Source organism: Ictalurus punctatus, unplaced genomic scaffold (assembly GCF_001660625.3).
Source record: "Ictalurus punctatus breed USDA103 unplaced genomic scaffold, Coco_2.0 Super-Scaffold_100056, whole genome shotgun sequence".
NCBI lineage: Eukaryota > Metazoa > Chordata > Actinopteri > Siluriformes > Ictaluridae > Ictalurus > Ictalurus punctatus.
The window spans coordinates 913,347-929,070 of NW_026521088.1; the positions used below are offsets into that span (position 1 = coordinate 913,347).

Consider the following 15,724-nt stretch of genomic DNA (forward strand, 5'->3'; position numbering starts at 1 on the left):
TGTGATTTCTACTGGTCGGAGACGCAGCTGTTAGGCGCGTTACCGCCACCGCGTGGACTGGAGGATATAGTTCCTGGTTGGAGGAAGCCTAACCTAACAAATTTACACCAATAATTTCCACTCATGGTTTTATTAGACCTATTTATTATTCCAGTGGAGTTTATGACCTCTTCATGAATGCCAGCAGTGAGTCGTTCACTGTGTCTTACCCAGATATACTGAGTGAAATATTGAGTCACCACAAGCTCAATCTCTAAATGTTTAACAGCACCAAAGCTTTCAATTCTGGTGACTTTGGGAGTATTTATTTATTTATATGATCATATAATGTAACAAAAATTAACATAAGCATGTGCTGCACAACATTTCATTAGTTTAATTTTACATTTGAATTTACTGTAAAGCGCTTTGCTAAATTTTACTACGTAAACTTTTATAGGTATTAAAACTGGTTACTGTTTGGTTGATGACAAACTCCATATTTTTATACCTTGGAGCTCTGTGTTACCATGGTAATTTATGAACAATTACTAACAACATTAACTTCATCGATGCAAGTTTACATTATATTTGATACTTGACCATTGTTATGTCCTCAGTTTTATTTCTATTTGTACTATGTTCCATTCGTGTGTCTATGTCAGGGGAGGGATGGGTGTCTTGTCTCCTCCTCTTTTAAGCCCAGTCCACTGCAATGCATCATGTTCCGGCTTGCCATTGGACGATCACATCTTGTACGTGCCTGCTCCCGCCTCGTGCTTTGGGATGAGTTGGCTGTACATTTCCGGACGTGTACTTAAGCCTCGTCAGTCTCCATCCCCGGGGCAGATCGGTGCCGTTACTTTGTACAGCAGATATTTGGTTACGTGTGTTGATTTCTCCTGTGTACGACCTTCTGCCTGTTCTTGACTTTGTTTCTGCTCTGCCCCTTTAAGTTTAATGATTCAGCTCCCAAACTGCTGGAAATGTGGGACGGGTTCTAACTCTTCACCAAGACTGCTTTATCCTGGAGAAGAGGTTTGAGGTGAGACTCCTGTCATACGCCGTCCTGGTGAGTTTATTATAGTTAATGCTGTAAGAGAGAGAAGAACATCAGTGTAAACACACATCAGCATAAACACACACACACACACACACACACACATACTTTATTCAGTATGATACAGTAGAGTAAAGAGACAGTTAGTCAGTAACTCACTGTAGTGTCTCCAGGTTACAGTGTGGATCCTTCAGTAGATCAGAGAGGAGCTTCACTCCTGATTTTCCTGGATTATTACCGTTCAGATTCAGTTCTCTCAGGTGTGATGAGGAGTTTGACCTCGGAGCAGAAGCAGGAGCAGCACAACCTTCATCTGTAATACTGCAGTTCCACATCCTGCAAGAAAGAAAACCTTCTCACACTTAACACACTCAGTTTTAGCTCTGAAAACATCAACTACACAAAATCTTTATATACACAACATTTACTCTCATCTCACACACACAACAATGACAATATATCACATCACTACAATTACAATCACCACAGAGGAAAACTGTGTGTGTGTGAGTGTGTGTGTGTGTGTACCTCAGAATCTCCAGTGTGAGTGTCTGTGTGAGTGTGTGAGAGAGAGTGTGCGTGTGTGTGTGTACCTCAGTATCTCCAGTGTGAGTGTGTGCGTGTGAGCGTACCTCAGTGTCTCCAGTGTGTGTGTGTGTGTGTGTGTGTGCGCGCGTGTGTGTGCGTGTACCTCAGTATCTCCAGTGTACAGTGTGTGTGTCTGTGTGTGGGTGTGTGTGTACCTCAGTATCTCCAGTGTACAGTGTGTGTGTCTGTGTGTGGGTGTGTGTGTACCTCAGTATCTGTGTGTGTGTGTGTGTGTGTGTGTGTGTGTGTGTGTGTGTGTGTGTGTGTGTGTGTGTACCTCAGTATCTCCTGTGTGTGTGTGTGTGTGTGTGTGTGTGTGTGTACCTCAGTATCTCCTGTGTGTGTGTGTGTGTGTGTGTGTGTGTGTGTGTGTGTACCTCAGTATCTCCAGTGGGTGTGTGTGTACCTCAGTATATCCAGTGTGTGTGTGGGTGTGTGTGTACCTCAGTATCTCCAGTGTGTGTGTGTGTGTGTGTGTACCTCAGTATCTCCAGTGTGTGTGTGTGTACCTCAGTACCTCCAGTGTGTGTGTACCTCAGTATATCCAGTGGGTGTGTGTGTACCTCAGTATCTCGTGTGTGTGTGTGTGTACCTCAGTATCTCCTGTGTGTGTGTGTGTGTGTGTGTGTACCTCAGTATCTCCTGTGTGTGTGTGTGTGTGTTTGTGTGTGTGTGTACCTCAGTATCTCCTGTGTGTGTGTGTGTGTGTGTGTGTGTGTGTGTGTGTGTGTGTGTACCTCAGTATCTCCTGTGTGTGTGTGTACCTCAGTATCTCCTGTGTGTGTGTGTGTGTGTGTGTGTGTACCTCAGTATCTCCAGTGTACTGTGTGTGTGTGTGTGTGTGTGTGTGTGTGTGTGTGTACCTCAGTATCTCCTGTGTGTGTGTGTGTGTGTGTGTGTGTGTACCTCAGTATCTCCAGTGTACTGTGTGTGTGTGTACCTCAGTATCTCCAGTGTACTGTGTGTGTGTGTGTGTGTGTGTACCTCAGTATCTCCTGTGTGTGTGTGTGTGTGTGTGTGTGTACCTCAGTATCTCCTGTGTGTGTGTGTGTGTGTGTGTGTGTGTGTGTGTGTGTGTACCTCAGTATCTCCTGTGTGTGTGTGTGTGTGTGTGTGTGTGTGTGTGTGTGTTTGTGTACCTCAGTATCTCCTGTCTGTGTGTGTGTGTGTGTGTACCTCAGTATCTCCTGTGTGTGTGTGTGTACCTCAGTATCTCCTGTGTGTGTGTGTGTGTGTGTGTGTGTGTACCTCAGTATCTCCTGTGTGTGTGTGTGTGTGTGTGTGTGTGTACCTCAGTATCTCCTATGTGTGTGTGTGTGTGTACCTCAGTATCTCGTGTGTGTGTGTGTGTGTGTACCTCAGTATCTCGTGTGTGTGTGTGTGTGTGTGTGTGTGTACCTCAGTATCTCGTGTGTGTGTGTGTGTGTGTGTGTGTGTGTGTACCTCAGTATCTCCTGTGTGTGTGTGTGTGTGTGTGTACCTCAGTATCTCCTGTGTGTGTGTGTGTGTGTGTGTGTGTGTACCTCAGTATCTCCTGTGTGTGTGTGTGTGTGTGTGTGTGTGTGTGTGTACCTCAGTATCTCCTGTGTGTGTGTGTGTGTGTACCTCAGTATCTCCTGTGTGTGTGTGTGTGTGTGTGTGTGTGTGTGTACCTCAGTATCTCCTGTGTGTGTGTGTGTGTGTGTACCTCAGTATCTCCTGTGTGTGTGTGTGTGTGTGTGTGTGTGTACCTCAGTATCTCCAGTGTACTGTGTGTGTGTGTGTGTGTGTGTACCTCAGTATCTCCTGTGTGTGTGTGTGTGTGTGTGTGTGTGTGTGTGTACCTCAGTATCTCCTGTGTGTGTGTGTGTGTGTGTGTGTGTGTGTGTGTGTGTGTGTGTACCTCAGTATCTCCTGTGTGTCTGTGTGTGTGTGTGTGTACCTCAGTATCTCCAGTGTACTGTGTGTGTGTGTGTGTACCTCAGTATCTCCTGTGTGTGTGTGTGTGTGTGTGTGTGTGTGTGTACCTCAGTATCTCCAGTGTACTGTGTGTGTGTGTGTGTGTGTGTGTGTGTGTGTGTGTACCTCAGTATCTCCTGTGTGTGTGTGTGTGTGTGTGTGTGTGTGTGTGTGTGAGTGAGTGTGTGTACCTCAGTATCTCCAGTGTACAGTGTGGATTCTCCAGTCCAGCAGAGAGCTACTTCACTCCTGAATCCTGCAGGTTATTGTGACTCAGGTCCAGTTCTCTCAGACTGGAGGAGTTTGATCTGAGAACTGAGGACAGAACTCTACAGCTTTCCTCTGTCAGATTACACCAACATGGTCTGGAAGAGAAATTATGAAATATCAGAACACTGACCTCAAACACACACACAGCCATAATACACTCACTCTTTACCATGTAACAGAAATGTGAGTGTGTTTCTCTCTCACACAGAAATTAGAGAACAGGACACCACGTCAGCATTATTATTATTATTATTATTATTATTATTATTATTATTATTACTGTTATCATTATTGCTGGCTCAAATTTAGCCTATTACCCAAAAACACTTAAAATTCAACATAGAAGCAAATACTCACATCTACCTCTGAACCCAGTTGGAGATAGAAAAAAATACACCAGCCGTGAGTGAGAAGAAGCAAGGGTCCAGATTTATTGTTCCGTTCCACCACACGAGATCCACACCGAAGAGAATTCTCAGAAGTGATCTGACACCCTGAGCTTGAGATCCAGTATTTATACTGTATTTACACAGTAAATAACCAATATGTTTCAAAAAGACTATGATATCAATACCAATAGGGTTAAAAAAGAGCTAATCTACATTACTATTATGTTCTAAAAACGGCTATTCAACTTACCATTAGCTCAAAAAACAGGGCTTTTAAATTTACCATTAGCTTCAAAAGTGGAGAGACAAAACAACGAGTGACCTTGGTCTCACTATTATCTCGCATGGGGGGGGGGGGGGGGGGGCAGCTTGACTCAGCTACCCTTATAAATGCCTCCTCATGGTTTTCTCTTAAAATTAAGGCCTTCCTTGTGAGAAAGAATCTTCACCATCTGAAGTATGAGTAAGTTACTTTTTCCTGTATTTCTAGTCTATAATTTATTTTCATATATGCTCTATATCTCTATTTTATATATAGTTATACTGCTTGAAAAATGGTTTAATGTACTTCCTACTTCATAATATCATTATATTACCCTTCTATTGTCCTACATATCCTACTATTCTGTTTTTTTATAAAGAATTTTCTATTATTATACAATATTAATAATAATAGAGCTGGTAATAGAGCTCTGTACAGAGCTGCCCGTGCCAACCTGAAAGGTGGTATTAAGGAAACTAAGGCGGCCTATAAGAGGGGCATAGAGTCCCACCTGTCCAGAAAAAATAAACGGGAGGTGTGGCAAGGCATACAGAACATCACGAACTACAGAGAACGTGAGGCGACAACAGGAGACCTGAGTGTGATGCTGGCAGAAGAGCTAAATTGCTTCTTTGCTCGCTTTGAAACATCACAACAACAGCACTCATCTGCTCCAGCCCCACCTCCACCCTCATCTGGCCCCCGTACCAGTCCAGCCCTGCCTCCATTCCTTTCTGGTTCCTGCACCACTCTACTTACTGTGAGGGAACACGATGTTAGACGGATGTTTCTGGCAGTGAACCCCAGGAAGGCTGCTGGCCCAGACGGTGTACCTGGTAAGGTGCTCAGATCATGTGCCCACCAGCTTGCCCACATCTTTACCAGAATTTTCAATCTCTCCCTGGCCCAAGCAGTCATCCCGGCCTGCCTAAAATCAGCCATAATCATCCCAGTGCCAAAGAAGTCGCCCACCACTAGCCTGAATGATTATCGTCCTGTGGCCCTCACTCCAGTTATCAAGAAGGGCTTTGAGAGATTGGTTCTTCAGCACATGAAGGACTACCTCCCCCCAGATTTCGATCCTTTTCAATTCGCTTATCGTGCGAACAGATCCACAGAGGATGCTATCGCCATAGCTGTCCACTACGTGTTGAGACATCTAGAGCAGCAACAGAGCTACGTCCGGATGCTTTTTGTGGATTACTGTTCGGCTTTTAATACAATAATTCCTGACATTCTCATCACCAAATTGGTCACCCTTGGCCTCCCCCACCTCACGTGTGCCTGGATAAAGGACTTTCTCACCAACCGGTCCCAGACAGTGAGACCCGGACCCCACCTCTCCTCCACTCGCACGTTGAGCACAGGTTCTCCACAGGGCTGTGTGGTGAGCCCCCTCCTGTACTGTCTCTACACATACGACTGTAGACCAGTCCACAACAATAATCTTATCAAGTTTGCTGACGACACCACAGTGGTCGGACTCATCTCAAAAGGAGATGAGGCAGCCTACAGAGAGGAGGTCCTAAACTTGGCAGCCTGGTGTTCAAAGAACAATCTGACTCTAAACACCAAGAAAACCAAGGAACTCATTGTAGACTTCAGAAAACACAACACTGAGCTGGCCGCCCTTTTCATTAATGGTGAGTGTGTGGAGAGGGTCCACACCTTCCGGTTTCTTGGTGTCCTAATCTCTGCAGACATCTCCTGGACGGACAACATCACAGCGGTTATCAAGAAGGCTCAAACGTGGCTACACTTCCTGAGGGTTCTCAGGAAGTACAATCTGGACTCCAATCTGCTGCTGATCTTCTACCGCTCGTCCGTCGAGAGCCTGCTGACATACTGTATCACGGTGTGGTAGAGTAGCTGCACCGCAGCAGACAGGAAGAGGCTTCAGAGAGTAGTAAGAGCGGCACAGAAGATCATTGGCTGCCCTCTCCCCTCCCTGATGGATATTTACACCTACCGTTGCCTCAGCAGAGGAAAAACCCATCATTAAGGACAGTTCTCACCCTGGCTTTGATCTGTTCAATCTGTTGCCCTCAGGGAGATGTTACAAGTGCATCAAAACAAGCACTAGTAGATTTAAGAATAGTTTCTTCCCGAAAGCTATTACCATTATAAACACATACATGTACTGAGTTCACAGCATATGTATATAGTGTCTCAAAACTGTGAATTTCATAGTACCTCCCCCATCCACCCCAATATCTTGTTTATCTTGTTTATTTATCTATTTATTCTTCTTGTTTATTGAATGTACATGTGTGCACGGAACAAAAAGGAGTGGCTCTTAATTTCATTGTACATTTGTATAGTGACAATAAAAGGCATTCATTCATTCATATTACCCTTATAATATCTTAATACTCCTTTTTATTATTCTTATAAAGTTATAATGGGGTGTGTGTGTGTGTGTGTTAGCACTCCTCAGCTCTTATACTTCTTTTTGACTCTTCGACTAATAAACCATAGTGTAGTACTCTTAAAGATCTCTAAAGTGTGAATCCAATTCGTCAATATCTGCCTAATACCGCTTCTGTGTGTCTACGTGCCCATTGTCATTCCTTCTTCTCCCCTTTACTGGATCTGGTTCTGGATCTCGATCTGGACACTCATTGTGCTACTTAACTTTCTTTGCAGCACCCCCTCTGGAAATGGAAATGCGGGGTCCCCCCCCCTCTCCGATACAGAATCTGCTCCGTGAACATGTGTATTGACGCCTCTACCCAGCCAGAACCCCCCGCCAGCTTTCAGTCTGAGGAAGATGTCACCTTCTCTGACCTGGGCCCCGACCATTCTTCCCTCTTCTCACCTGTCAGTCCGCCCCATTCTCAGTGGTCCTCTCACTTCACCTTCGCCGACTATCCCATGTCCCCAGGACGCACCCCCCCCCACCGCTCTCCTCAAGATTATGCACCCACCAGTCCTGTGAATTATCAATAAAATTACATATTACTCATACTAAGTCTCCCTCATGTTTATTTCATGTCATTTTTATCCACAACATTATTATTATTATTATTATTATTATTATTATTATTATTATTATTATTATTGAAATGAAAACAGAAGGGTTTTTGTTTGAATAAATGCTTTATAATAATTGAAACCATTTTTAAGGGAAGTACAAGGGAGTGTTTGTGTGTGAGACAGAGTAGGTGTGTTTGTGTGGGTGTGTGTGTGAGAGAGTATGTGTGTGTGTGTGAGAGAGTATGTGTGTGTGTGTGTGTGTGTGTGTGTGTGTGTGTGTGTGTATGTGTGCATGTACCTCAGTATCTCCAGTGACAGTGTGTGTGTGTGTGTGTGTGTGTGTGTGTGTGTGTGTGTGTGTGTGTGTGTGTGTGTATATCTCCAGTGTACAGTGTGTGTGTGTGTGTGTGTGTGTGTATCTCCAGTGTACAGTGTGTGTGTGTGTGTGTGTGTATCTCCAGTGTACAGTGTGTGTGTATGTGTGTGTGTGTGTGTGTGTGTGTGTGTATCTCCAGTGTACAGTGTGTGTGTGTATGTGTGTATCTCCAGTGTACAGTGTGTGTGTGTGTGTGTGTGTGTGTGTGTGTGTGTGTGTGTGTGTGTGTGTGAGTGAGTGTGTGTACCTCAGTATCTCCAGTGTACAGTGTGGATTCTCCAGTCCAGCAGAGAGCAGCTTCACTCCTGAATCCTGCAGGTTATTGTTACTCAGGTCCAGTTCTCTCACTCTGGAGGAGTTTGATCAGAGAACTGAGGACAGAACTCTACAGCTTTCCTCTGTCAGATCACACCAACACAGACTGGAAGAGAAATGATGAAATATCAGAACACTGATCTCAAACACACACAGCCATAATACACTTACTCTTTACCATGTAACAGAAATGTGAGTGTGTTTCTCTCACACACACAAATCAGAGGACAGGACACCACATCAGCATTACTATTATTATTATTATTATTATTATTATTATTATTATTATTATTATCATTATTATTATTGAAATGAAATCAGAAGGGTTTTCGTTTGAATAATGGAAACCATTTTTAAGGGACGTACATGTAAAAAAGTCTGTGTGTGTGTGAGAGTCTGTGTGTGTGTGTGTGAGTGTGTGTGAGAGAGACAGAGAGAGTGTGTGTGTGTGTGAGTGAGTGTGTGTGTGTGAGAGAGTGTGTGGAGTAAATTGACGAGTAACTGGAAATCCGTCTCACACAGTGCATGCATTATTTGTTTGTTTGTTTGTTTGTTTGTTTATGGTAAATATTCACACATTTTTTGTTAGAGATTAAAGTTGTAAACAGGACGCATCCCTTGATCTGCACAGAGGGATTATGATATTTTTGCTAACTGGAAATCCGTCCTCGAGGACAATCCTCTTTCATCCTGTAAACTAATCCCACACCAGATCCAATCTAAAGAGAAAGTCTGATCGGTCCAAACCAAACAAGGTCGGTGTGAAAGTGAAAAAGCACAGAAGAGTTTTAATCAAGTTCTGTTGTAAGTGTGTAGTGAGCTAGAAGACATCTATGTGTTACTGAACATCAGGTGTTTTTCTGTATCTCTGTATGTCCTGTGTAAACGGAGTTAGAAGAACCGTGTGTTTTGTCTAAAGCAGCTTTATACTGGCAATAAATGAGCAATTAGACATTCACCAGAACTGTGTTTCCAATCAAGGCCCTTTAAGCTTCAATACCAGTGTCACAATAACAGATCAGACTTCCAGAATGAAGTGTACCAGGCTGGGACTAAAGTCAGAAAGTCATTAAGGCATAAGGGTGAATTTTGGGACAAGGTAAAAATCCTGTCCTGATGAAACCTTTCAGAAAATTCAACGCAAGGCGCATGCGCTGCAAAAAATGACCTTGTCCCAATAAAACCATAAGAAAATCCAACTAACAACGCATGCACCACAAATGTAATGTATCATATCGATATGAATAATTCATGAAGGCGATGGAGATTGGTTTGTTTTCAGAAAGAAGAGGTTAATGCCCCGACTAGGGATAATTAAACTGCTTCAGAAAAGTATATAAAGACGTGTGTGTGTGTGTGTGTTTAATTCAGACTTTCTGCAGACTGTCTCACTTTGTTGTTTCAATAAAGTTTGATGACCTTTGGCATCTACAAACCCTCTGTCTCTGAAGTCTTTAACTTAGGTTGGAAAGATTGTTTTCCACGACACTCTCACATGTGTCCCTCAGTGCAGATTGGGCGATATGATACGTTGATACACATCATAGGACCAGAAAATAGAATAATCAATCATGTCTATGGATAGATATTTTCCTATATCCTCTATATCATCAATGTCACATGTTGTATTCATATTGTTCCCATGGTGACAGTGTTCTGTTTTTCTTCTTCTCGTTTGTGAAGTTCTGTTCAATGTAACTTTCAAATGAAAGGAGAAAAGAAAAAGTGCCTTTCACTGGTGTTTAGATCACAAATTGATCAAAAAGCAGTGATGAATACATGCAGTTATTCTGTAGAGATCATTTCTTCATCAGTTTTAGAGAAAAGGTAATAAATGGTGATAGAAGGTTTTGTCCACATGGCCCCGCCCTCAGTGCAGACGTAACGTGTTGGTGTAAAGAGTGAAACTCTTCTGTAACAGTACCAGAGGTTTGTTTAAAGATGATTAGAGTAATTATTAACCAGCATTAATCTAAACAGTGCAGTTCAGTGTTACATTAAAATAATAAACCATGCAGTGATACATTTATAAATAAAAATACTCACTCAGCTCTTCTGGAGGCTTTGACCACTGGCAGCAGCTTCAGAAGACATTCCTCTGATCGGTCATATTTACTCAAATCAAACTCATCCAGCTCCTGATCTGAGTTCAGTAACACAAACACCAGAGCTGACCACTGAGCAGGAGAGAGTATGGTTCCCCTGAGACGACTGTAACCTCCTCTGTTCAGGTAAGTCTGTACTTCCTGCACTAGAGAATGATCATTCAGTTCATTCAGACAGTGGAACAGATTGATGGATTTCTCTGGAGATGGATTCTCCCTGATCTTCTCCTTGATGTACTCGACTGTTTCCTGTTTGCTGTGAGAGCTGCTTCCTGTCTGTGGCATTAACCCTCGTAAGAGAGTCTGATTGGACTCCAGTGAGAGACCCAGAAGGAAACGGAGGAACAGGTCCAGGTGTCCGTTCTCACTCTGTAAGGCCTTGTCCACTGCACTCTTGAGGATATCAGACATGTTTGACTTGTTGAGAAGATCAGACAGATTAATGGTTGGTTGTTCTGTTACATTTCTGCTGATGAAGGAGAGAAATGTGTATAAAGCAGCCAGAAACTCCTGAACACTCAGATGTACAAAGCTGAACACCTTCCCCAGGTGAAGCCCAAACTGCTCTCTGAAGATTTGGGTACACACTCCTGAGTACACTGACACTTCTCTCACATCAATGCCACACTCTCTCAGGTCTTCCTCATAGAAGATCAGGTTTCCTTTCTCCAGCTGTTGGAAAGCCAGTTTTCCCAGTGCCAGGATACTCTCTCTGGTCTGCTGAGGATCAGGGTCACATTTCTGATGGTATTTTTGGTCCTTGTGTTTGATCTGAAAGATCAGGAAGTGTGTGAACATTTGAGTCAGAGTCTTGGGGATCTCTCCACTCTCTGCTTCACCCAACATTCTCTCTAGAACAGTGGCTGAGATCCAGCAGAAGACTGGGATGTGGCACATAATGTAGAGGCTTCTTGAAGACTTCATGTGTAAGATGATTTTATCAGCCAGGCTCTGATCACTGATCCTCTTCCTGAAGTACTCCTCTTTCTGAGGATCACTGAACCCTCGTACCTCTGTTACCTTTTCTGCACACTCAGGAGGGATCTGATTGGCTGCTCCTGGTCGAGAGGTTATCCAGAGGAGAGCAGAGAAAAGCAGATTCCCCTTGATGAGGTTCGTCAGCAGCACATCCACTGAGGCTGACACTGTCACATCACACAGTCTCTCATTCTTCTGGAAATTTAGAGGAAGTCGACACTCATCCAGACCATCAAAGATCAACAGCACTTTGTAGGAGTCTATTAATTCTAGTTTTCTCATTTCAGGGAAAAAGTGATGAAGAAGATCCATCAGACTGAGATGTTTCTGCTTCATCAGATTCAGCTCTCGAAAGGGAAGTGGAAACATGAAGGTGACGTCCTGATTTGCTTTTCCGTCAGCCCAGTCCAGAATGAACTTCTGCACCGAGACTGTTTTTCCAATTCCAGCAACCCCTTTCGTCAGCACACTTCTGATGGACTTGTCTTTAAAGAGATCATTACATTTGATGGGTGTCTCCTGTGCTGCTGGTCTCCTGGACGCTGTCTCAATCTGTCTCACCTCATGTTCATTATTGACGTCTCCACTCCAACCCTCTGTGATGTAGAGCTCTGTATAGATCTCATTCAGAAGTGCTGAGCTTCCATGCTGTGAGATTCCTTCATTAATTCTTTTAAACTTCTCTCTCAGGCTGGATTTCAGCTTTGTCTGATACACAGAGCCCACAGACTCTAATAAACAAAGTAATAAGATGTTTTAATGTAAAATCACTGAACACAGGATTAAATGTAAAATTGAAATGCTGCTGTTCATTCCTGATTCATGTAGTAAATATTCCTGAAGGAACAGGACCATAACAGAGTCACCACAAGCTGGACCACGAACAGAACAGAAACGCAGCAGATGTACATGATACTAAACTCGAACTTCAAACTAAAAGTGTTCCTATCTAAAACTATTTCCTTTCTCTAAAGTGGACCTGATGGAATAAAGCCATGACTCAGAGCTCTTACTGTTGTGCAGTGTGTTAGCGAGATCTGTGTGGTTCATGTTCTTCAGGATGTGCAGTGTGATCTTCAGCGCTACCTCTCTGACACTGTGCAGATCCTCCTCATCCTCCACCTCCCTCTCAGTGCATGCTGGGTAATCTGGACTCAGGAGCTTCCTAAATGTCTTCAGCTCAATCTTTATCAGAGTGATGACTTTGTGTTCCAGCTCCTGCTTAGAAACACACAGGAACACATCTAAATATTATAATGTTACACACTTAGAGATGCTTTTATTTTATGAAAAGAATAAAAGTCTCTTTCTATTACCACAGTTACAGCTGAAATTCTGTCCAATTACCCATAATGCTGCTGCACATTATTAAATCTGTAAATTGTCATGATCTTAAATAAAAAAAAAAAAACCTGCAACATATTCACACACAAGTTACACACATTAAAAAGACACACACCTTGAATATGGAGTCCAACTGATTTCTGCTGAGGTTTGATTTCTTCTGTTGTGGTCTGTGAAGAAATAAAACACATGATGTAATATAGACTATATGTATTCATAGCTGCACAACACACACTAATAAATACAGAGACAGATATATAACACTATCCTCTTAACACAATACACTGATTTCAGGATTTCTCACTGACACTAACATGTTTATGAATAAAATAGTGATCTAGTCATTAATGTCCCAGGTGTAAATGTTGCTGTGTAGCACCACAGACCCTCCAGCTCAGGGACTGCAGGCTGAACTGAACTCTTAAAGCAGTTTTCCTCACTGCCAGTCTGAGAGCTGCAGCACTGCACAGTTTAGTGTTTTACTGCTTCAACACCTGATAAAGATCATGAAGGGCTTCAGAATGAGACCAGTGAGTTTGATCAGGTGGAACATTGCTGTAAAACACCTCACTGTACTGACCTCACATCAGGAGAACTGGCTCCGTCTCTGAAGTGATTTGGAAAATCCATTGACGCGTCACTCTTCATGGACACACAGCTGGGTTCTGGTGAGTCTGATCTCTTTCCCTCCTTCATTCTAGAATTAAACAGAAATATCAGCAATAATTAATACTCTGCTGTCTCAGCACTGTTACACAATGTGTTCATCATTAAACACCAATAATTCCATCTTTTTAATTCAGCTCCAGTCTGCACACTTATTCAAACAGGAGACACACCTCATACCTCAGGAATTACACTGATGTCAGGAGTCCCAATCACAGATAACTGACTCAGCTGGGTCTTAAAGCGTGTAGAATTCACCGACTCAAAGCTACGCTGCTCTTCTCCACATTGCACAGTCCTTTTTACTCTTCTCTCAGTGAATGATTTCTCTAAACTGTTCTTATATCAGATCAGTGATATATTCACTGCTATTAAACACCTTAAACCAAAGTCTAGTTCCTCTGTACACTAGTGAGTGTTTAGAGATACAGATCTGTTCCATGAGATGGTGTGTGTTTATTGCTGGTGAATGGAAAAGTAACTCACCTCTCGTCTCTCTTTAAGTCCTGTTCTCCAGACACACTCATGTTGGAGGTCATGTCTCCTTCTCCAGATTACAGCAGGACACACGTTTACTTCACTGCAACATCGGCGTGTTAAATCAAACCCTGTATCAGCACAGAGTTCACTTACAGGAAATAGTCACTGTATCAAGTCATAAAACAACCTGTGTACATTCAAACTTCAGTACAAACCCACAATACTATTCTGCTTCTGGTGTACATCAGTGTGTTTATATATTATAGCTTTAGATGTAGATACTCACTGTGTTTTTACTCCTGAAATAGTTTATTTTCCCTCCACACTAAATGGAGACTGACTTTCACTTTCACTTTCAGGTCTACCTGTTTATTCTGGGGGGGGGGGGGGGGGCAGTGAGGTAGGGTAATAAATACACACACACACACACACACACACACACACACACACACACACACACACACACACACACACACACACACACACACACACACAGAGAGAAAGAGAGATATGGTTTGTTATCATACAGCTTTCTGATCCATCGAGCAAAGGCCTGTAAATACTGAAAGTATAAGCCTGAAAACGCTGCAAATACAGAGAACAGAATTAAAAGTCTGGTAAAATCTACATCACACACATTATCATTTCATTACCTTCATTTATTATCTCGTGGCTTCATTCAGCTGTGCACAAACAATTGTCTCTCTACTGAGCTCTATACAAATATATAAACTAAAATAAAATAACAGGAAGTAGAAACACTCAGCAGATCATTAGATAAAGAAGCAGAACTCATACACTGAGTAAGTTTACTTAAATATTTGCAGAAATTTATTTTTTCTGGTTTTCCCCTTAATGAGAGCGAGTATCCTGATATTAGTGAGGATTGGTATGTAAGTAGTTTTTGTGTGAATAATGAATGTTACTCAGAATAAAAGTGATGATGGAGAGTAAGTTAAACACATTGGTCAGACGAGTAACTAACCCAGTGTTTCCCAATCGAGGTTCTGTCTGATGAGAGCAGGGGTGTGTGTAAAAATCCTTCAAACATTTTCTAAAATGATCAAATGTGTAGAAAACATTTAATATAGATGAGAAATATCTGATGTCTGAAATAATAACACAGACACAGAAATAATAAGACAGATACACACTCATAACAATAATAATAATAAATTAAATAATAATAATAATAATCATATAAAACCCAATAAACCGTGACATTATCACTTGTCGCATTACAACAACACACAGCTATAAATATGAGAACATGTATAAAACTGAACTAAACAACCTCAATTTATTTTATTCATTCTATTAGATTTTTATTAAACATGGACCTCCACTTTCATTAAATAGACTTATTATTTATTGTAGGCTCATTTTGTAAATGTTAACAATTACTGTAGACATCAAAAAGTCGAGCTTCCTGCAGATGTCATTTCTCACATTTACAAAACCAGGTGATTATTATATTCTCTCATCAGTGTAAATATCTCTTTATGTATAGAGAGAAAATAAAGATATTACAGAATGATCACTCTGTATGTTCACCATCAGTGTAAATATCTCTTTATGTATAGAGAGAAAAGAAAGATATTACAGAATGATCACTCTGGATGTTCACCATCAGTGTAAAGGTCTCTGCGTATAAAGACAGCAGAATGAGGTGTAATCACTGTGTCTGATGGTGTAGTGTAGTGACTGTGTTTATTTGTGAAGATACTGATGAATGAAAACATGGTGCACCCCAAAAAACTTTCAGTTTTGGCTTTATTATCTCAGCAGTATGTACAAAGCAAATCCAAATCACTATTTTAAAAACCTTTCCATGAATTTTGTGCCATCTGGCTCTCTCTATTGGTACTTTCCGGCAAGAGTCGCCTTCAAGTCATTCATTTCCGGATCCGGCGCCATGCAGACCGCCATGAGGGGAGAAAACCGGAGTACGTGGAGGGGAAACAAAGCATGCGGGAGAACATGGAGGCGAGAATCAAA

General features: G+C 42.1%; 2 protein-coding genes across 2 annotated transcripts in view; both read right to left on the bottom strand.

Moving 5' to 3' along the window:
* Positions 1 to 289: 289 nt before the first annotated feature.
* LOC128630376 (NLR family CARD domain-containing protein 3) lies at positions 290 to 14,085 on the bottom strand. The gene is made up of 9 exons (XM_053678854.1): positions 14,013 to 14,085; positions 13,733 to 13,854; positions 13,161 to 13,277; positions 12,696 to 12,750; positions 12,250 to 12,454; positions 10,200 to 11,967; positions 3,757 to 8,259; positions 1,199 to 1,375; positions 290 to 1,072 (listed from the first exon to the last, which is right to left on the bottom strand). Exons 2-7 carry the CDS (start codon positions 13,783 to 13,785, stop codon positions 8,202 to 8,204), a joined length of 2,256 nt encoding a protein of 751 aa, XP_053534829.1. The 5' UTR covers positions 13,786 to 13,854; positions 14,013 to 14,085; the 3' UTR covers positions 290 to 1,072; positions 1,199 to 1,375; positions 3,757 to 8,201.
* Positions 13,848 to 15,724, bottom strand: part of LOC128630366 (NACHT, LRR and PYD domains-containing protein 3-like) — a 90,019-nt gene continuing 88,142 nt past the window's right edge. Inside the window, exon 7 of the mRNA XM_053678832.1 lies at positions 13,848 to 13,854. Within this exon, the coding sequence (XP_053534807.1) occupies positions 13,848 to 13,854 (7 nt within the window). The remainder of the gene's footprint in view (positions 13,855 to 15,724) is intronic.